Here is a 22,920-nt window from a genome sequence, read left to right as displayed (position 1 = left end):
AATGAGACTTAAGGTAGACTGCAGGATATAAAAAACGATTAAAGCACAGACATCCAACGAACAATGCCACAGGACTAGGATTACAGGTTGGGAGGGGCCATGGCTTAGTGGTAGAGCATCTGCTTGGCATGCAGAAGGCCCCAGGTTCAATCCCCAGCATCTCCAATTAAAGGGACCAAGCAAGCAGGTGATGCGCAAGATCTCTATCCAAGACCCTGGAAAGCCACTGCCGGTCTGAGTAGACAATACTGACTTTGCTGGACTGAGGGTCTGATTCAGTATAACACAGCGTCATGTGTTCATGTGAATTTGAAAAACAAAACAAAAAACCGCCTAAGGCATGACCTGGCATAATGCAGAAAGTGGGTTACACAGGCAGACAACAATACAATAAAATGGTGATACGTACAATAAACATTGCAGTAGCTTACAATCCTACTGCTTCATAAAAATGTCCTACTGATCAGTTTCATTATACTACAGTTTTAATCTGGCAAAATATCAAATTCCTGCAAAACTCAAAAAGACTGGGGGGGGGGGGGAAATTGGCAGAAGCCTAGTAAACTTGATTAAGAGGGCTTGAAAATGAATGCTGTGTGTGGGAAGAAGATGAAGCCTGAAGGTACCAAAGATAGCAGTACCAAAGATAGGGACATGGATATTGTAGGAGAAACCAGGAGTTGTAGGAGTGCCTGAAAAAACACACACCATAAAATAGGAGAGACACTGGAGCATAGTATCCATGGCTTTCAACTTCTAAATATCTGTTCTAAATACCTCTATGCCAGGGGTCCCCAAACTTTTTGAACCTGCAGACACCTCTGGAATTCTGACATGGCATAATGGGCATAGCAACAAAATGCCTGTCACAAAATGGCTGCCAAAGGAGGTGGAGCCAGCCACAAAATGATTGTCACAGCTTAACTTCAGTCACCCAGTGAAGTTCCTTGTGCTGTGGTGGCAGCTGCTGCCAAAGAAACATTTTTTAAAATCTGCACAGCCAATCAAATCTCCAGTAGTCAATCAGATGTCTTACTGGGCAAAAGCCCTATCTGGCCTCGCCCACTTCCTAAAAATACTTGGTAAGCACCAGAAAATGTGTTGGTGCCCACGGGAGCTACGTTGGGAACACCTGCTGTATGCCACAGCGGAGAAAATATACAAGATGAGCTTGAACTCCTAGTACAGGAAAATAAATATGACTTCATAACTGAGAAGATGACTCCCCATGACTGGAATATAGCAATAAAGGATATGACTTGCTCAAAAAGAATAGATGCAACAAAATGCACTGTATGTAAAAAACGTGTACATCAGCTGAGAAGTCCAAGAGACTGGGCATGTAGCCCTGTGGAGAACATCAAAACAAAAATAAAAGGAGAAAGAAAAGAAGCATAGTTATAGCAGTCTGTACAGACCAACAGACCAAGAAGAGAATGTGGATTATACTTTCCTGGAAGAAATTAGAGCTGTTGCAAGAATGAGTAATGATGGGATACTTCACTTACTCCGATACATTTAGGAAGACCAACTCTGCAAGCATGGAATCTCCAATAAATTTCTGACATGTTGTGCTGACAACTTCCTCTTTCAGAAGGCGGTGGAAGGAATGAAGGAATCCCTGACATAATATTGGATGGACGATATAATAAAGTGCCAATAGCACAATGTATCTGCATTTGTGGTTCTGCTGTAGACAATTTATCCCATTATATTTTAACTTGTCCTTTTTATGAAATACCTAGAGAAAAATTGCTTCGTACCATACTAAACGGGTTGAACTCATTTTCTGACTCATAAATTAGTATCTTTGTTGTCTGATACCAACCCATTTATTACTTACAGGATGTCACTTTTCGCTCTAGCAGCTAAAGATAAGAGCCGAACTGGTGCCAAAGAATGCAACTAGCCAAAATTGATGGCCAGCTAGGATATATTCTAATTATGTTGTATTTTATTATAACTTATACGACATTTTGTATTCTCTCTTTTATTCTTATTGTATAATCTTGTTTTAATTTAATATACTTTGTAAAGGCCTTTGGCTATCTACAAATAAATACTTACCTACCTACCTACCTAACCCTGTCGTGATGCTAATCAAATAGGAATATCTTGGCTGATAAGGTGGACGGAGCAGGAACTTTTGAGGGAAAAGTAACAAAAATATGGCTGGAATACTTGATTTAAAGGTAAGCATCATCGGCTCAGTTAGGATGGTAGCATGTTAATGCATAACGAAGAGAAAGAGGAACTTCTAGTTTGCCTCTCACTTCTCCAAAAGGGGGAATTGTGTTGGTCAGAGAATACCCCACCCCAAAGCAAACCAAATCTCTGCCTTGTATTTTTCAGTATGCATATGGTACACAATAGAAATTATTTCAGGAGGATTATTTAGAGCCTTGTTTTCATTACTCTCAGCTAGTAGAGTTCTATGTTAACTTTTTAGCATAGATTTTTATTTATCGATTTCTATCTCACCCTTTCCTGACGAAAGAGTACATATGGTTTTCAGACTGGGTGACATTTGTGTTATTCTCTTGAGGAGTTTTAGCTTAGGTGATGCAAGACTTGAAAACTGAGTCTTATGAAGGCATTGTGTGGGGGGGAGAAAAAAACGGCAATTTATGTTCTAGATATTTAACCTACCTTGTTACAAACTTTAACTCTTATTTTTACATTAGACATTTGAAAGAAACTCCCCTAAGGCTGCAGCATAATTTGAAAATGTAATTAACTTTGGAATAATTATTTCTAATACTTTCATCACCGGTCTTCCAACTTTCCTAGAGAAAAAGCAAATGTTTTTCCTAGCACCCATGAAATGAGAAACACACTGAAATGTTACAAAATTTAATGAACAGGACTGTGTGTATTGACCAAAACACAACAGAATTTTATTGCTCAATATAAAGTCATTTTTACTAAAGATTTTTGAAGAAAAAATGTTCAGTTAATCCTTTCCCCCCCCCAAAACCCAAAGCATCCAATAAAATCTACCCTATTTATTCTCTGTGCTTTCGGGTATGTTACTTCAATTCTGAAAGTTTCTGAAAAGAAAAGACCTTACCTAATATTTCTAAAATTGTGTAAAGAGATTGCCAATGATTTCTATTTAAACATTTTGAGAACACCCCTTCTTTACCAGTAGTTAAAGGTTATGTGAATATTTATTTTTTAATTCTAGGGGTAGCATGATTCTCCACAGGGAAACTTTTATCTGTTTTTTATATATATTTAAATGCTTTTTTAATCTTGTTTTAATGTTTTTATTGTTCACCACCTTGGGGACCCCTAAGTTGGGAGGAAAGGTGGCTTAAAATTTTTTAAATAGATTAAAAACAAATTAAATAAATAAAACCCAGATTATTGCAGTCTTCATCGGTGGTGCTGGCATTCTTGCCACATGTGGCAAGCAAGTGAGAGAAGAAAACCTTTTCTTCACTGTTTAATTCGTGCAGAAGCAGCAGCCAGACCAAGATGAGAGACGTGCTGCTTAATATCACAATTTACAGGGCTGCACTAGGCATTGTCGCTCGTATTGAAAAGCAAAGCTTTAGAGATCCTGCTCACCTAATCGCAAACTCCATGGGCTGCTTCCCGTCAGCCGTTCAGAAGGGTTCATGCACGACAGAGAAAGAAGTAACTATTCTCTCAGACTAGACATTCTAGTGGTGGTGGTAGAAAGTGCTGTAAAGTCACAGCCAACTTACAGCGACTCCCCGTGGGGTTTTCAAGGCAAGAGATAGGGGTGGTTTGCCATTGCTTGCCTGGGTGTCACAACCCTGGACTGACTTGGTGGTCTCCCATCCAAATATACTTGTTCAGCTTCTGAGATCTGACAAGATCAGGCTAGCCTGGGTATCCAAGTGAGTACACAGATATTCTAGAGGCTCAAAGAATATAATTCAGTGACATCCCTCCTGCTCACTGAAATCTTTTAACTTCCTATTATGAAGCATTACATAATGAGATAATGATACCTAATATTTTAGAGCATATATTTCAGTTTCTATTATTTTATAATCATAAAGGTCTGTGAAACCTCTTGGGTAGAAATGACTAGGATTACAAACTGATCCACTGTGACAGTAAAGATCTGTACATGTACAGATCATACACGGAAATAGATCTTAAAAGAAATTCATGTTTCTTAAAAAATATAATTACATTGTGTTCAATTTGTTCTCAGCAAGGGAAAAATATTTAACTTTCTTGAACTTCAGATAAAGTAAGGACAAAACACACCTACCAAATTTGCATTTCTTTCTGTAAACCAATTTGAACATAGTATTTTCCTCTTACTACATCTCACAAAGCCTTTAACAACTCATACATATTAATTTCACTTCTTAGCAGAAAAACAGTAAATTTAGCGTAAGATCTGATGATCATATAAGGGACCACATTTCAGCCATGAAAATTGCTAATCTGAAAAATGTTATGTTGAATTGCTTGCTGAAATACAATTATTCTAACAGCAATAATTTTTCCAAGGACATGTTGATAACATTTGTTTGAAACAAACAGAATCCATATTTTCTTGACCTTTAATATCTGCAACCATCTGCATGTTCAGTTCACACAGGTTCCTCATGTTAATTTACTATTAAGGTAAGCCTTGCTGCTGCTCATGTTTAGACAAATCTGATGCAAAAAAAAAAAGGTATAACATTGTGTTCTTCTCCCACATCTGGGCTCATGTAGTTATATTTTGAACATGCGCAGAACTTGAATCCTAAACTACAAAAAATCAACTGGTCTACTCAGACAGTGGAAAAGGGAACCTCTTGATTAACACCACAGACTTACAACAATTGTATAAAGATCTACAAGGAGCCAAATCTCCTGAGGAAGTCCATGATGCTTATAATTCTATAGTAGAAAAATTCAACTCCCTAGCTCAAACTCCTACAGTGAAGTTATTCAAACCACTTACCTGGTTCGATCAAGAATGCCTTCAGAAGAAAAAGGACCTACGACAGAAATTTCATGATGCAGGACAAAAATGAAGACTCAAATAGCTGGCAGGAATATTTCTCCACCAAAGCAAGCTATAACAAACTGATTGTGCAAAAAAAGAGAAACTACTTTGCTCAGAAATGGACATCACTCCTGAACTCAGTAAAATCAAAAGATACAAAAGAATTCTGGACTGGCGTGACAAAAGTTTTTCAACGTCCTGACAGAATATCAAGCCCTAACATCTCTGAATCGCTGAATGTCACTAGCCGAAAAATACATGAGTAGAAAGGGGAAAGCTCTATGTGGCCTTTATTGATCTAAAAGGTGCTTTTGACACAATTCCTAAGAACCTTCTATGGCAGAAACTGGGAAAACTGGGAATGGACCCGCGCCTCCTTGCATTAATACGTCGTTTATACACCAACACAACCTGTCAAGTGAAAGTTAATCTCAACGGTGACTTAACAGCAAAAATTCCAGTCAAAAAAGGTGTGAGGCAAGGTTGTGTCCTAGCTCCTCACCTCTTCAATCTATTTATTAATGATTTGGCAACTGCACTTGACAAGACAGACGGCCATCCCCCTAAATTGAACAACCATTCAATTCCTTTGCTACTGTACGCGGATGATGCTGTAATCATGGCAAGAACCATAATCGGGCTTAATAGATACCTTTTAACTCTTGCCACTTACTGCCATCAAAATGGACTTACCATCAATGTCGAGAAATCAAAAATCATGGTCTTTGCCAAATCCTGGAGACTTTACAACTGGAAAATCGGTAGTACTATCTACGGGCAAGTCAAGAGCTTCAAATACCTGGGTTTGACCTTCATTTACAATCTCAGTTGGATGCAGAACAAAACACATGCGATAAATCATGCTAGATGTGCAGCACAGGCAATAGTAAGATTCTTCTACCATCAAGGGAATCAACTAATTCCAGCCGCATTACGAATCTTCAATATGAAAGAAATGCCACAACTATTATATGCAGTGCCAATATGGATCCATGCCTACTCCAATGAAGTGGAATGAATCCAAGGCCAATTCCTTAGGAGACTAGTAGGGCTGCCAATTGCATTTCCTACCTTACTTTATGTTCTGAAACAAACTAGTAAACACAAGGGCCTGGTTTCACACAATAAAATACTGGTTACAGATCCACTATCATGCAGGAGAATCAACCCTACTAAGATACCTACTGGAAGATACTCGCTGGGCGGATCATCCTGACTGGTCAATCAAGATAAAAAAGAAGATAACCCAGCTAGGTATTGACCTGGACTCCCTATCTCTTGCTGGTGAGAGCCAAATAAAACAAAGATTAACTGACCACAAACTTCAGAGCAAATTTCCTCTAACTCCTCCAGTCTGCTCACTTCAACATTTTGGAATTACATCAAACCTTGGTCCAAAATACCTGGAACACCTTGACAATCCCAAGCTCAGGAAAGCTTTTATGCAAGCCAGAACCAACACATTGCCCTCAGCGATTCCTTGTGGCAGATTCCTAAAAAATACCCTATGCAGACAGAAACTGCAGATGTGGTGCAGGATGCCCTGATTCCCTGTCCCACATACTCCTGGAATGCCATCTACCGTATATACTCGTGTATAAGCCGAGTTTTTCAGCCCAAAAAAAGGGCTGAAAAAGCCGAACTCGGCTTATACACGGGTCAATACGGTAGGAGAGGGGAGGGGGGAGGGGGGAGGGAGGAGGGAGGGAGGAACTTACCGCTCGCAGCCTCGCCCGGGAGCCTTTCTCCTGCTGGCAGGGGCCTGGAGGGGCCGGCAGGAGGTTCCTGCCGGCTGCTCTGCCGCCGCCCAGGCGGCAGGGAGCCTTTCTTCTGCCGGCAGGGACCTTCCTGGGCCGGCAGAAGGTCCCTGCTGGCCGCTCTGCCGCCGCCCAGGCGGCAGGGAGCCTTTCTCCTGCCGGCAGGGTCCTGGAGGGGCCGGCAGGAGGTCTCTGCCAGCTGCTCCGCCGCCGCCCAGGCGCCTGGGCGCCTTTCTTCTGCCGGCAGGGACCTTCCTGGGCCGGCAGGAGGCCCCTGCCGGCTGCGCCGCCGCCACCCACGCGCCTTCCTCCGGCCGGCAGGGGCCTGGAAAGGCCTCCTGCCGGCCCAGGAAGGCCTCGCCGCCGATTCGCCGCGTCTCCCGGTAAGTAGGGGGTTCAGGGGCTCTTCCCCCTCCCCCCTTGGATGGCACTGGGGTTGGGGTGGGGTGGGGTGGGGCGGGAGGGCCTGGGAGGCCGGCGGGAGGGCGACCTGAGGCAGGGGCCCTGCGCTCTAAAATGGCGGCCGGCATTTTAGAGCGCAGCACTGCCGGTAAAGGGAATTTCTTATTGACCCTCGGCTTATACGCGGGTCAATAAGAAATTCCCTTTCCTGGCCTCAAATTTGGGGGGTCGGCTTATACTCGGGTCGGCTTATACCCGAGTATATACGGTATATGACACTTCAAGAGACAACTTAATAAAACCTTTAATTCCGAATTCCTTCTCAAATAACAGAAAAACATCTTGATACTTGATACTTATCTTGATACTTACAGGACAATGATTAGCACATTACCTTTGATACTTTTTGCAGGACAATGATTCAGCTCAACCCAACCCCTTTCTGACTATATATTACTCTTCCTACACACTTGACACTGAGACACACTGTCCTTCAGTGTTACTCCTCTGAAGATGCCGGCCACAGCTGCTGGCGAAACGTCAGGAAAGAAAATTCCAAGACCACGGTTACACAGCCAGGATAACTTACTAGAACCAATGAACTCTGACCGTGAAAGCCTTCGACAATATTTTTAACAGGAAAACACTTCAAAAACTACTAGCTGATCGGGATCCAGAAATTACAGAAAGTGTGGCGAAATTCCTGATGACAGCAATCAACCAATGGGAACTTAGCCAGAAAGAGGATCTCAACACTAAAGAATAAACTGTATCCAAACTAGTTTAACATTCAATTTTTTAATCTCAGCTTTTGTATATTCCTTTAAACATACTATGCCAATAAAGGTATTTGTATTAAAAACATAAGAAAGGTATTTGTATTAAGAACATCTGCTGGATCAGACCAAGGCCCATCAAGTCCAGCAGTCTGTTCACACAGTGGCCAACCAGGTGCCTCTAGGAAGCCACTAACAAGACGAGTGCAGCAGCACCATCCTGCCTGTGTTCCACCGCACCCAAAATAATAGGCATGCTCCTCTGATACTAGAGAGAATAGGTATGCAGCATGACTAGTATCCATTCTAACTAACAGCCATGAATACCCCTCTCCTCCATGAATATGTCCACTCCCCTCTTAAATCCCTCCAAGCTGGCACCCATCACCACTTCCTGCGGCAGGGAGTTCCACAATTTAACTATGCGTTGTGTGAAAAAATACTTCCTTTTATCTGTTTTGAATCTCTCACCCTCCAGCTTTAGCAGATGACCCCGTGTTCTAGTATTATGGGAGAGGGAGAAAAACCTCTCCCTGTCCACTCTCTCCAAACCATGCATAATTTTATAGACCTCTATCATGTCTCCCCTCAGCTGCCTTCTTTCCAAGCTAAACAGCCCTAAGCATTTTAACCTCTCCCCATAGGACAGTTGCTCTAGTCCCCTGATCATTTTGGTTGCTCTTTTCTGCACCTTCTCAAGCTCTGTAATATCCTTTTTTAGGTGTGGTGACCAGAACTGTACACAGTGTGGTCTCACCATAGATTTGTACAAGGGCAGTATGATATCAGCAGTTTTATTCTCTATTCCTCGTCTAATTACCGTATATACCCATGTATAAGCCGACTCGCGTATAAGCCGAGGTGCCTAATTTCTCCCCCAAAATGGGGAAAATTAGGCACCCGCGTATAAGTCGAGGGTCGGCTTATAACCCCTCCCCCCCCCCGCAAGCTTACCTGACAGGGCTCCCGGCGAAGGCGGTGGTGGCGGCGGCAGGCCCCCCGCAGGAGGCTTCCAGGGCGGGGGGAGCCAGGTGCGCCCGGTGGCAGCGGCCGCAGCAGGCTTCCCCCGGCCCTTCCAGGGCAGGGGGAGCCAGGCACGCCCGGCGGCAGCAGCCGCGCGCCCTTGCAGTGGCCGCAGCAGGCTTCCCCCGGCCCTTCCAGGGCAGGGGGAGGCAGGCGCGCCCGGCAGTGGCGGCCGCAGCAGGCTTCCCCCGGCCCTTCCAGGGCAGGGGGAGCCAGGTGTGATCGGCGGCAGCGGCCGCAGCAGGCTTCCCCCGGCCCTTCCAGGGCGGGGGGAGCCAGGCGCGCCCGGCGGCGGCGGCCGCGTGGCCTTGCAGCGGCCGCAGGAGGCCCTCACAGGGCGCTCCTGGCCGGGGGAAGCCCCATGGGCCCGGCAGCAGTGGCGGCGGCGATGGTTGCGGCGGTAAGTTGCCTCCTCCCTCCCCCCCTCCCCCCCTCCCCCCTCCCCTACGGTATTGACCCGCGTATAAGCCGAGGCCGGCTTTTTCAGCCCTTTTTTTGGGCTGAAAAACTCTGCTTATACGCGAATATATACGGTATAGCCAGTATGGAATTTGCCTTTTTTACAGCAGCCGCCCACTGGGTTGACATCTTCATTGAGCTATCCACTACCACCCCAAGATCCCTGCCAGCACAGATCCCATCAGTGTATATGTGAAGCTGGGATTTTTGTCCTAATATGCATCACTTTACACTTACTCACACTGAATCTTACTCACATTGAATACTGTATTGAATAGTCATATTTATGGCCAGACTAGACATGATGGCACCCACAAGTGATTTCAAATGCTGTGAGGGCCCAATCTTGGCCCTGCAGTGCAGTGGGCTGAAATATTGGCAGGTACCCCTTGGCAACCCATGGGAGGGGGGCTTACTGGGAGCAAAGAGAGGCCTAGGCCGGCATCGTGGTGATGTCACTTCCAGTGCACACAGAAAGTAACATCATCACATTGGCAGCGATGCAGGGACACTCTGGTAGTTGGGCAAAACCCCCATGGTATAAGTAATTTTTCATTCTTGCGTTGACGTGATGATGCTACTCCCAGTGTATGCTGGAAGTAAAGTCACCGAGGCCTCCTTTTGTTGCCAATAATCCTCCACAGGCCAGCTGATTGGTGCCAAGGAAGGGGGCCCGGAGTGGAAGATCCCTGCCCCCAATGGTGGCCTGGCAAGCCAATTCGGTATTTAGAGGGGGGGGCTTCTGGCCATGCCGTGCAGCAAGATCCCTCACAGCAATTTTAGATTGCTTTAAAATAGCAGTGCCATCCACGGGTTGGACCCACAGGATCTGTTATGTCTAGTATGGCCCATTTGGGAAATTAATGCAATATTTCTGTCCGTTAAAAAACTGTTGTGTGGTGATCTGAAGCAATACAATCATCTTAAACATTTAAACAGATATTTGACATTCTTGCATGACAGGAAAAAAACATTTTAAACATAATTAGAGCTCTTTTAATTATTCCCGTTTAGCCGTAATGCCACACCTCTGTATGTTAAAAAGTCTACATTTAGAATGACAATTTTATTAATTTATTTATGTACTTCAGTTATACCCTTCTTTTCTGTTCAATGGGGACTCAGATTGGCTGACAATATTCTCCCCTTCTCCATTTTTTCATCACAACAACCCTATGAGGTTGGTTAGGCTGAGTGTGTGTGACTGGCTCAAGGTTACCCAGCACGCTTCCGTGGCAGAGTGTGGATTTAAACCAGGGTCTCCCAGATCCTATTCTGACACTGTAAACACTAGGAGCTTAACATATTTATCCCATTTTAAAAATTGAGGACATCAAAATTTTCCTCATCTCCATGTGATCACTTCTCCATGTGATCACTGCCTTGGAGCAGCCGCAGGAGGCCCTCACAGGCGCTCCTGGCCGGGGGAAGCCGCATGGGCCCGGCAGCGATGGCGGCGGCGGTAAGTTGCCCCCTCCCTCCTCCCTCCTCCCCCTCCCCTACCATATTGACCCGCGTATAAGCCGAGGCCGGCTTTTTCAGCCCTTTTTTTGGGCTGAAAAACTCGGCTTATACGCGAGTATATACGGTATACCTATTTTGCAAGCATTACGCTGGGTACCTATCTGTTCACAAGCACAATTTAAGGTTTTGGTTCGGAACTTTAGAGCCTGGGTCCCTCATATATGCAAGACCACTCCCCTGGTATACTCCTCAGTGATACTTATGGTCTGACAATCAAGTCGTACCATTGGTTCCAACCTACAGGCATGCTTAGACTTTAGCTGCCTATGGTGGGCAGTACTGATATTGACGCCATATATTCCTGAAAATGGGAGGAAGGCCCCTACTTTGATGGCTGCAAAGTTGAATTGTTTTTAAAAAGGACTTTTAAAAGAAATTAAAGATTATCATTTGTATTTTTAGTTCTTGTTTTTGGTTCTGGTTAGTTTGTTTTAAACTTGCTGATATATTTTTGTTTAGTTAATATAATGTTTCAGACCCTTTGGGAGAGAAACAGGTTAAAAATAGACCAGGCTCTACTCCCCACTTCCCACATGAGATTTATTTTCAAACACAAGAATAGTTACATGGATATAAACCTACTGCCCTCCCATTATATATGTTACTGTCTTTAAAGTGAACATTCACAAAATAGCTTTTTATGTCATTTTAATTATATTTAACAGCATCTCATAAATAACATTTCTGGGAATATATTTTGCACAGCTCATCAATTTTGCACAGTATTTCTTTCTAGAGCATTTTACTGTGTTGTTTCACAACTGAACATCTGCTTTAGCTCATCAAAATATTGGATAAAATAATACCTCAAGGACCACATATGAACCCTTTTTGGAAGCCTGTTTCCAAGTACCATTCTGACACAAAGTCAGATAGTCATCTGCTACATGGGCCTTTCATGGGGAAGCAACTGGGCTGTAGTGTAAAACGATCTTCTAGATGAGGCTGGAGGTTACGTTAAGAGTAAAACTTTAACGCCCTCTGAGGAACACTCTATTGAAGTAAGCCTTTTTTGATTTACAAGGAAGCATTTTAAAAATATTTTCACCAGAGAAGACACAGGCACAAGCCGCCTATCTGAGTTGTCTCAGGATTTAAAGGAAGCAAGCGGAAAACAATTACAAATCTGGAGATGCAACAAGCAGCCTGATCTTAGGTCAAGGGATTCAGCTGTGAGTCAAATCCTGTTACTAACATTTAATGAAAACATGGTTTTGCGCCATGTCCAAATCCAGCCCCATAACAGCTGGCAAAAAGTGCATTTCTGAGAGTGACGAAAGCATACTCTTCTTGGCTGTTACCGCACTAGGTATTCCCAGCGATGTATTAAGAGTTTGGAAATGTTATAAAAAATACTGTTCGCACTGTCTATGTATTTCCACTGATGTATTAAGAGTTTGAAACTGTTATAAAAAATACTGTTCGCACTTTGTTTGGCCCCTTTAGCTGTGAAGATGTCTTCCAACCATTTTTTAACCGTGGCATCCAAAAACCCTTTTAAAGCAATGTTTTTTATAACATTTCCAAACTCTTGATAGATCGCTGAAAATACCTAGTGCGGTAACAGCCCTTCACTTCTGAACCAGTCTGTTAAAAATGGGTTACAGGACAGAGCATCTCTATCTTTTTATAAATTTGCAATGCTTGAGGTGGGATGACAGAGGTCTACAAAATTATGCATGATAGAGCATGATAGAGGTCTATAAAACAGCATGATAGGGGTCTATAAAATTATGCATGGTTTGGAGAGAGTGGACAGGGAGAAGTTTTTCTTCTTCTCCCATAATACTAGAACGCGGGGTGAGAGATTCAAAACAGATAAAAGGAAGTATTTTTTCACACAACGCATAGTAAAATTGTGGAACTCCCTGCCCCAGGATGTGGGGATGACAGCCAACTTGGAAGGCTTGAAGAGGGTAGTGGACATGTTCATGGAGGAGAGGGCTATTCATGGCTACTAGTCAAAATGGATGCTGGTCATGATGCGCACCTATTCTCTCCAGGATCAGAGGAACATTCCTATTATATGAGGTGCTGTGGAACACAGGCAGGATGGTGCTGCTGCAGTCGTCTTGTTTGTGGCTTCCTAGAGGCATCTGGTTGGCCACTGTGTGAACAGACGGCTGGACTTGATGGGCCTTGGTCTGATCCAGCAGGGCCTTTCTTATGTTCTTATGGGATATGTTCAAGTTCTTATTAAAATGGAAAGTTGAGTTAATAGCAATTCTAAACATTCAAGCCAGCATAGGAAGAATGAGACAGAATTTTCTATAGTACATCCCACAATAGTTCATTCAGTTGAGTTTTGTACAACCTTTTTGAGAAAATTAGACATATTTAGACATATTAGACAAATACCATTATTAATACAACAGCATACATGTTGCTTTAATACAACATGGCTTTATATTTACTTATGAATCAACTTATGAATAAAAATATATTCTTACCATAATGACTTGAAAAACTGTTGGAATAAGATGAATTTCTTGAAGAAGGCTGTCAAAAAATTATCAGATTAAACCATTGAACATAAAGCAGCATGACGAATATATAGCGCGCTAATTACTTTTTGGTCTTCCTCACTGATGTGAGGCAAGTGGGTGGAACAGTAAGTAAATTAATTTTTTAAAAGGAGGGTATTAAAATATAGAAATATGATTAAATCCATCAAACGAGCAATGTAGGTGATACAGTAATTTGAACTAATAGCCCACAATATACAGGCTGAAATTAAAACACACGATGAGGTAGATTTTTATGTATGCCTCATTAACTACATTATATTTTCTATATTAATAAACTTACATATATTAAGAATCACCTCATGTGTATCTGATAAATAATTATCCAGCAGGGTTCAGATAAAAGAATGTGTAGTTTTATGACAACAGAGAGCTTCTATTAGCTATTAAAAACTATTTAAGCGTTATGAGCTTAAACAGTTGGTCTTTGCCTTCTCCTCTCTCAACTAGGACCCTGAGTCCCTTCTTTTGCTGTGATCCTCATCTTTGACTTATTCTTCCTTGTCCATCTCTTATTTTCTGGTTCTGCCTGGACTCTTCTTCAATTTAGGATCACAGGAACTATAAATGTATGTTTCTGATTACAATATCAAGTCACCAGCTACACATTTGCCCAAATATCGTTATTTTTTTATCAATGTAAACTTCATTACACCTAAAAAGCATTATTCCAAAAGACCAAAAGATGGCTAGATGGCTAATGCCATTCCTTGGAAAAGCAGTAATCACATAGCAGAATGTTACATGGTGGATGGGGGGGATTCTTTCCTATTACATCTGTTATGGGAAGAGGGAGTATAAGTTGCATGCTAGTACCAACCAACTTGAATAAGGGTCAAAGTATCTTTGCATGTTCCAAACTGCAGGCAAACTCATGGAGACCAGGCAAAATAATCCTATGGGCCATCAACTGGCCACTAACATTTTAGACCAAAAGGCAGCCCCAAAGAGAAATGCTACAAAGCTGCAAATGTGAAAGTAGGCTTTTAAACATATGATTCCAGTTTTACTGAAACTCTACATTTTCATTTATAAAAAGACTGGCTTATTTCCTATCATTCCATTGAGGAGATTATGAAGCCCTTCTCCACCCTAAGCTTTCCTTAGAAATTACTGTTAGGTTAGAAGAGGACTTCAGACTTTATGTGTCAAGTGTGATAAATTATCCCCCAAGCTTTTAATTTTACTGATACTTCCTTGCAAGGCTAACTAGTTATCACAAACACTACAAAAGAGGTTATTGCTAAACCAATTCATTTATTAATTCATTAAAACATTTATATCTCATTTTCCCTTGTGGTTCAGGGCAGCTTACAACAATAATAATAATTTAAAACATTTAAAGTTTAAAACCAAAAATAAAACAATAAACCCCTCCCTCATCCCCCTTAAAAGATCCCTTCCTTGCAGCGCCTCCTGAAGATCTCTGAGGAAAGGCCCCCCCTCACCTCCTCAAGGGAGCCCATTCCACAGAGCCACAATGGAATAAGCCCAGCTCTGGTCGATGCCAGATGGGCCACCCTAAGTGGTAGGACAGCCAACAGATGGCTGCCCAACAACCATAGATGACACACAACTATGGAAGGAGATGGTCCTTCGAATATTTGGCTCTGAGGTCATGAAAGGCTTTAAAGGTCATAACCAGCACCTTGAATTGAACTCAGAAACAGACTAGCAATCAACATAGTTGTTTGAAGATGGGCAACATATGTCTCCGGTGGCTAACCTCCGACCATAGTTTTACTTTTTGTTCCTATTATGATAGCATATTAATTTTGTCAATATCCCCCCTCCCCCAAAAAACAATCAAATTTTAAATAACAGCTTTTCATAGATAAATACCAAAAAATGTGTCTTGCCACACACACACAAAAATGGTTGGGACTTGCCAAACACTCAGTTTTCCTATCTCCCAAGAGAGTGTGACTTCCAACCACATTAAAACATGCAAGATATAAAATATTGATAATTTAAAAAACCCACAGCAAAACATTTACAAACAAATTGTATGTATATAGTTGTCCTTGGGTATCAAATGCATGACAAAATAGAAATATGGGAAAATGTCTAAGGGCTTGAAAGTTCAGTCTTTTTGTAACCAACTTTTAAGTTAGTTTTCTAAAACAGATTTTTTCATGAGGGTTCACCATGTTCATAAATCATTATTGAGGCTTGGAAAAACACTTTATACGATTTGTCAGACTGCCTGCCAACAGTTGTTGGAGAATTCCAAATATAGCAAATTGACATAAAACAGTAAAGTGGCTATAAGGAAAAGTTCTTTGGTGAATACCCTTTGTCACTAATGATGAACTGATATGGCTATAGCTTTCAGAGGTAAACCCCGACACTGCCCTGAGTGTCAATTATGAAATGTACAAATTGACAGTATAAGAATGGTAAGAGAATAACATTCTATTTGCACAATAAATAAAACCATCCGATGGCATAAATAAGTTTAATGAACTATGCAAATAGTTACTATATTAAAATTGCTGACTTGTCAAGCCTCTCAAGCCATTTTCTAATTAATTTTTCACCTATTTACCATGCAATTGCTTTGGTAAACTTGTAACAGCTGAGGAAATGACTGGCACTCATTTGAGAGTATAAAATATTATATGGGAAAAATCACATGCCGGAGATACACACATCAGTGTCACTTATCAAGGAAAACAAAGTTACCTATCGACAAGCCCATAATCTTCAAGACAAACCTCTCCATGTATACAATGAAGATTCTCAAAACATTGGACATGGAGAGAAATGTTCAAGGGACAGCTCACAGAATGAAAGCAGCTATTTTCATATTCTCAAAATGTCCCGAAAGAACATTTCCAGGACACTCACAGCACCCTGAATAACGTACCCTGAATTAAGCTATGTCATACAGGAAATTTTACTGAGTATAGTCTACCTATATACTGCATGAATTCAATACATAGCTAATGAATTTTATGGGCAGGAGCCTCAGTTACTCAGATCATTCTCATCTCCAATGTGTTAATTTAGTTCCAGTTCTGTAGACTGAGAGTGCACAAACCAGCTATGAATGTATACAGCATCCGGGGGGGGGGGGGGGGGAGAAGGCTTCACAAGTAAGTGTCTTACACTTCTTCTTTCAAGTCTTGTGGGATTACTTAAATAGGGATATCAATAAGCCGTAGAAAATAAAAAGATGAAAGGAAATCTCTACCACAAACACTATAGCCCGGTGCAGATGACCCATCAGCGTGCTGACCCACCACATGAGGAGGGAAAGCAGGCACGAGCATGCTCTATCCTGCTCCTGCACGCTGAACGCATACCCCTACTCATGCTCACACCCCCTCCCTGGGATCAACAATGTTTGCAAAGCAGTGTTGCTGATCACAGGATGGGGCAGGCACACAGGCACTTCCTCCATGTGTTCGCACCAGACAGACCACTGAGGAACGGTGTGGAGGAAGAACCAGCATACTCTTGCCCACGCTCCATCCCCATGAGGTGAATTAATATACAGATGAATCAGCTGCACAGGGCTTGTATCAAACTGTGTAGTAAGATCAGATACGTGGTCTTTCCTGAAAACTTAAAAAAACAGTTTATTTAGTGGCTGCATACCGCTAGCTCAGTTCCCATATCTGCAGTATCATATTCTTTTCATGCAACAAACAAGTGAGTAGGCTTACTGCAATCCCTGACCTGGATAGCCCAGACTAGCCTGAGCTTGTCAGATCTCAGAAGCTAAGCAGGGCCAACCCTGGAAGGTATTTGGATGGGAGACCTCCAAGGAATACCAGTGTCATGACGCAGAGGCAGGCAGAGGGGTGAGGGGCTGTGGCTCAGTAGTAGAGCATCTGCTCAGCATGCAGAAGGTCCCAGGTTCAATCCCCAGCATCTCCAGTTAAAGGGACTAGGCAAGTAGGTGATGTGAAAGACCTCTATCTGAGACCCTGGAGAGCTGCTGCCAGTCTGAGTAGACAATACTGACTTTGATGGACCAAGGGTCTGATTCAGTATAAGGCAGCTTCACGTGTTCATCTCTGAATGTCTCTTGCCTTGAAAACCCCACCAGGGGTCACTATAAATCAGATGTGACTCAACGGCAAAAAAAATAAAAAAAAAGCTTACAGCAGCAAGGTCTAGATATGCAGCGGAGACTTCGCATGTTTGCCACTACCCCCCCTTTTACAAGATTGCTCACGACAGGATGAGTGTACATATATGCTATAATGCTTGCTCGCCCAATGATACTGAATGGAAATGGCACAGAAACAACAAAGTGCCATACTTCTTTAAACAATGCATAGTTCACTCATGGAATTTATCACCAGAAGTTGCGCTGATCTATATATCATCTTACAAAGCTTTAGAATAGGATAAAACAAATTTATGATAGCTAAATGGAATCCTTAAGGACTTAAGCTAGAGATGAAGGCTGTCCTTAGCATGAGCTTCTCAACACATCATATACGAACATCATTTGGAGGCCACACTCCTCCAAAATATGTCATGCCCCACCTAGGGCTGTTGAAAATAAAATTCGGTAAAATTCAGATTCGGCAAAATTTGGCCTGTTTTTATTTGGGAAATGCCGAAGTCCGAACTCCCCCGATTCGGATTCGTGGAATTCGGCGCCAAGTTCTGAGTTCGGGGGAAAATTCGGCCGAATAAAGCCATTAAAAACGCATTTGCGCCTTTCCGCAGCTCGGGGGGGCATTTTGGGGGGTAGAGGTCCCAAACCTTCAGGGTAACTTGAGGGGACACTTCTTGCAAGAACCCCCAAGTTTTGTAAAGATTGGGTCAGGCGGTCCCGAGATATGGGGCCCAGAAGGGGTCGCCCCCCAAAAATCACCCACAGGAATAAAGCCACTTAAAGAACATTGGTGCTTTTCCGTGGCTCTGGGGGGGGGGCATTTTTGGGGGTAGAGGTCTCAAACTTTCAGGGTAGCTGGGAGGGACCCTACTTGCAAGAACTCCCAAGATTTGTAAAGATGGGATCAGGGGGGGCGAAATATGGGCCCCGAAAGGGGTCCCCCCCTTAATGTGCATTTTTATTCCATTTACAGCACACATTCGAGCCATTCCGTGGCTGCAGGGGGTGCATTTTTGGGGGTACAGCCCCCAAACTTTCAGCGTAGCTTCAGAGGAGCCTTCTTGCAAGAACCCCCAAGTTTTGTAAAGATGGGATTGGGGGGCAAAATATGGGCCCCGGAAGGTGTCCCCCCCTTAATGTGCATTTTTATTCCATTTACAGCACACATTCGAGCCATTCCGTGGCTGCAGGGGGCGCATTTTGGGGGGTACAGCCCCCAAACTTTCAGCGTAGCTTCAGAGGAGCCTTCTTGCAAGAACCCCCAAGTTTTGTAAAGATGGGATCAGGGGGCCCCGAAATATGGGGTCCCCCCCTTTTCCCTATTAGGATGAATGGGATCAGCCGATCCTATGCATCTAGAGAGCGGCAAATCCAAGGCAAATTAGAATTATTCCATGAGCTAATAAAGAAGCTTGCACAGGATGTGAAGCTATGAATATGCTGAAACTCTCCTCAGTATGACTGGACGTTATATCAGAATGTGAACAAATTAAGCCCAAGGGCTGAATTTATAACACACATACGCCATATATCATGTATGTGAGTTATAAATTCAGTCCTTGTATGTGTGTAATTATATGTATACACATTATATTATCTCTCTCCATATATACACACACACACACACACACACACACACACACATACACATATCCTCCACTATCAGTTTGTTCCTCTCCTCTTCCTCTAGCATACAATTATTATTCACACCTCCAACTTCACTGTTCTGCCACTATCCATCAATTTCATTCTTCACACTCCAAAAGAGATTGTCTTGATAGGCTGGACAAACCTATTCTAAGTATACTAAAAATCACCACCATGAGCCAATTATTAAGTTAGCAGAGTTGAGCGAAGAACAATTGTAGTAATTCCATATTCCTAGAAATAAATAATCAGTATCTAAATTGTTACTGCTGCCATTACTTTGGAAAGACAAAGACAATAATTAGTACAGATGAATAAACTAATAGCCTCATACGTTTGCACACTATTAATTATGAATCCTAAACCTACTGTATCATATGCTTGCCCTGCATTGACACTAATTATACAGAAAATCTACACGCAGTTCGAGTGTCTGTGTATTCTATCTGTCAATTCAGACTGACTGAGTGAGGACTGAGAAGCCAATTAGGTAGGGAAGTCAGCTAGGGCAAGAAAGAATCTCTATCAGAGATTTTTGCCTTTGTGGAACAATAGCAGAGAAATCACATGAAGCTGCCTTATACTAAATCAGACCCTTGGTCCATCAAAGTCAGCATTGTCTACTCAGACTGGCAGTGGCTCTCAAGGGTCTCAAGTAGAGATCTTCCACATCACCTGCTTGTTTGGTCTCTTTGACTGGGATTGAACCTGGGACCTTCTGCAAGCCAAGCAGAGGGTCTACCACTGTACCACAGCCCCTTCTATGCACAGAAACTTGTTGATCCAGTGTTAACAGAACTTTCATTCTACATCCCCACTCATTAGAGAAAGTAAGGCCCAGGGTGGAGGTAAGATGAGGAATTATTCTGGATATATGTTTATCCAGTGTGGGAGTCCACTAAAGGGGAGGGTAATGGCAAAGGGAATAAAATCTTCCTATCTCACATTCATTTATAATTTCTTGAAAATCTCGAATTTTCTATGTATTTTCCTATTATTTTTTTAATCTGGAGGGGTAGGGGAAGGAATTTATTTTTGGCTTTAAATGGTTTTGACTATATATTGTATATTTAGATTAAAACTAGCAAACCTTTCGCAGTCAGTTGGCCTGCACTTTAATAACACTTATTTTAAGACAGTAGCAGCAATGATCTCTTAAACGGGGAGGAAAATGAGTAAAACCTGCACTGAAGTGGGCACCATGTCAATAGAATCTACTTCCAACAGAAGATATAATCCGTTGCTAGATGAATTAGAAGGCATCACCTCCTATATCAACTAAAGATGGTCAGTGTGGGCACATCAAGATGACAACACTAAATGATTTCACTTGCAATCCTCCTCCATGCTCAGCCACTACATGGGAGGGGGTGATATCAAGAATGAGGTATAGCTTTAACTATGCACACTAAAGACAGTAACAAATACAGGGAATAAAACTGGCAGTTTGGAATATGATAAGGATGATAAAATTAACTGCATTATGAGGTTCTAGTAATATTAGATGTAGGGAGGAAAGCTGGTAACACTTAGTACATTATTTGGAAGCAGAGTTATTATAAAATGCTTTTTTTCTCCATATGAGAACTAGATTGAAGTTTAGTTTCAGGTTGGTTGTGATGACTGTTTATTGAATGTGTTGTATATATTTTTAAGACATAATGTAAGTTATAATCAAGAAAAGAGAGACTGTAGCTCATTACAACTTAGGACAAAAACATGTTATTTAGTTTTTGGCAAACACTTCCTGTCTGAGATTTTTATTTAATACAGTAATAACCTTGAATTAACATTGCATGTAGGTTATCATGTATCAACAATCATCTCAATTTATTTAGCAGTCTAACCACTACACCACAATGGCTAACTGAATGATAACCATTGGAATCATTTGACAGCAGGATACAAAGGCCTGCGACTGAGTCCAACTGGACTTCTGGCTTGTTTTTCTCAAAACAGCAGCCACCCATGCTACATGGTAAACTGAGTTTGAAACGGAAGAGGAAGAAGAAGAGTTGGTTTTTATACTCTGACTTTCTCTACCACTTAAGGAAGAATCAAACCGGTTCAGAATCACCTTCCCCTCCCTACAACAGACACTTTGTGAGGTAGGTGGGCTGAGAGAGTGTGACTAGCCCAAGGCCACCCAGCTGGCTTCATGTGTAGGAGTGGGGAAACAAATCCAGTTCACCAGATCAGACTCCACTGCTCCAAACCACCGCTCTTAGCCACTACACCACGCTGGCTCTCAGAGGGGAAAGGACAGCGGTGGTTCCTCAAAGCCATTTGCAAGGTAATATTGGGGTCAGCTGATTAAAGGGGGGGATTAAGGATTCCACCAGGCTAGCACAAGCTCTTACTTGTTTGTTGCCTCTCTCAAGTGCAAGGCGGCTTATCATTTTTGAACCTCAATACTAAGAAGCTCTGGATTCAGCACACAAAATGAGTGAAGGAACATGTTACCTTGTAACAGCAGGGCTGTATTCAGTCAGGGCAACTAGCAGCTTGAGAGCATAAGCTGGTACTGGGTCAGGAGCCATTAGAATTTGTTCAAATCTAGGGCAAAATAGAATAATACAATTACTTCCGTTACAGTTTCCCACAAAAATAATGAAATTATGTAAACACAAATATATGTGTAAAGTTCATCTCTCTTATTTTCTAAAAGACCCATATTGCTAATGCAATATGTGGTAAATGTAATTAACAGTTGTTACCAAAAACACCACAATTTTTTCCTAGTGACCAGTATATTATGGTTGTCTTAATACAATTATAATCTGGGCTACAGCAGTCGAGAGTGGTGAGAGAATATCAGGTTCCCCCAAAGATGGCTATAAAAAACAAAGTTTAATGATAGTAGTCAAAAAGGGCAAGAGTCCAGTAGCACCTTAAAGACTAACAAAAATATTTTCTGGTAGGGTATGAGCTTTCGTGAGCCACAGCTCACTTCTTCAGATATTTAATGATAGCATAGTGCTCTTTCCTTTCCTACAGCCATGATCAACGAACCCTTACATAGTAATACAGCACCAAAGCAGCAGAATGATTTTCAGTTGTCACATATTTTCGAAGAGGGGAAAGGAGAACAACCTTGTTGCAATAATATAGCCTTTGGGGGCACAGACCTGTTACTATTTCTGAATCCCACATTTTTGAAATATAGTAGTCTTTATAATCATCCAGTGAGAGAGTGAGACAACAGCAAAGTCTGTCCACTGATAGACAGCTGCCCTGCTTCATAGTGCCAGCAAAAAGTACCCAAGGTGGCCTAAGTTAGGAAACTGCTGCAGCAACCTTCTTCATTTCAGTTGTTTACTGTAATGCTATGTAACATTCAAGGAGTTCTATTCAAGTCACAAAATCTGCCTTTTTTTTTTTTTTTTGCTAAAGGTTATAGAAGAACTCATACCTCCACTAAATATTACACCATTCTGAAAAAGAGCCTTGGCTACTTACCGTGAAGCCTTCTTCTGCTCAGAGGGACGAAGGGCATCTTCATTATGGGTGTCTCCTTTTCCTCTTATCTCGGGAGGCAGGAACCAAATATTTAAATTTTTCTGACCTCTGAGGGTAAACGCCCCCTTGTGATCAGTTAAAGACTTTCCGAGCCTTATATATTTAAGATAGACTGAAGAAACATGTTAGTTATAATTCTATACAAGAAATAAGTTCCTAATAAACATTAACGATGAACCTTTAGGATAACTATAAGTCATGAACCAACAAACAGCGTTTAACTTGA

At 42.1% G+C, this 22,920-nt stretch overlaps 1 protein-coding gene across 1 annotated transcript in view; it reads right to left on the bottom strand.

Annotated features, from left to right (window-relative positions):
* Window positions 1-22,920, bottom strand: part of ULK4 (unc-51 like kinase 4) — a 207,008-nt gene that overhangs the window by 93,552 nt on the left and 90,536 nt on the right. The window contains 2 exon segments of the mRNA XM_056857060.1: window positions 13,376-13,424; window positions 21,639-21,731. Coding sequence (XP_056713038.1) covers window positions 13,376-13,424; window positions 21,639-21,731 — 142 coding nt within the window.

This window comes from Euleptes europaea, chromosome 11 (genome assembly GCF_029931775.1).
Source record: "Euleptes europaea isolate rEulEur1 chromosome 11, rEulEur1.hap1, whole genome shotgun sequence".
Taxonomy (NCBI): domain Eukaryota; kingdom Metazoa; phylum Chordata; class Lepidosauria; order Squamata; family Sphaerodactylidae; genus Euleptes; species Euleptes europaea.
The sequence above is the reverse complement of the archived record's forward strand: the minus strand, read 5'-3'. Positions and strand labels throughout refer to the sequence as shown.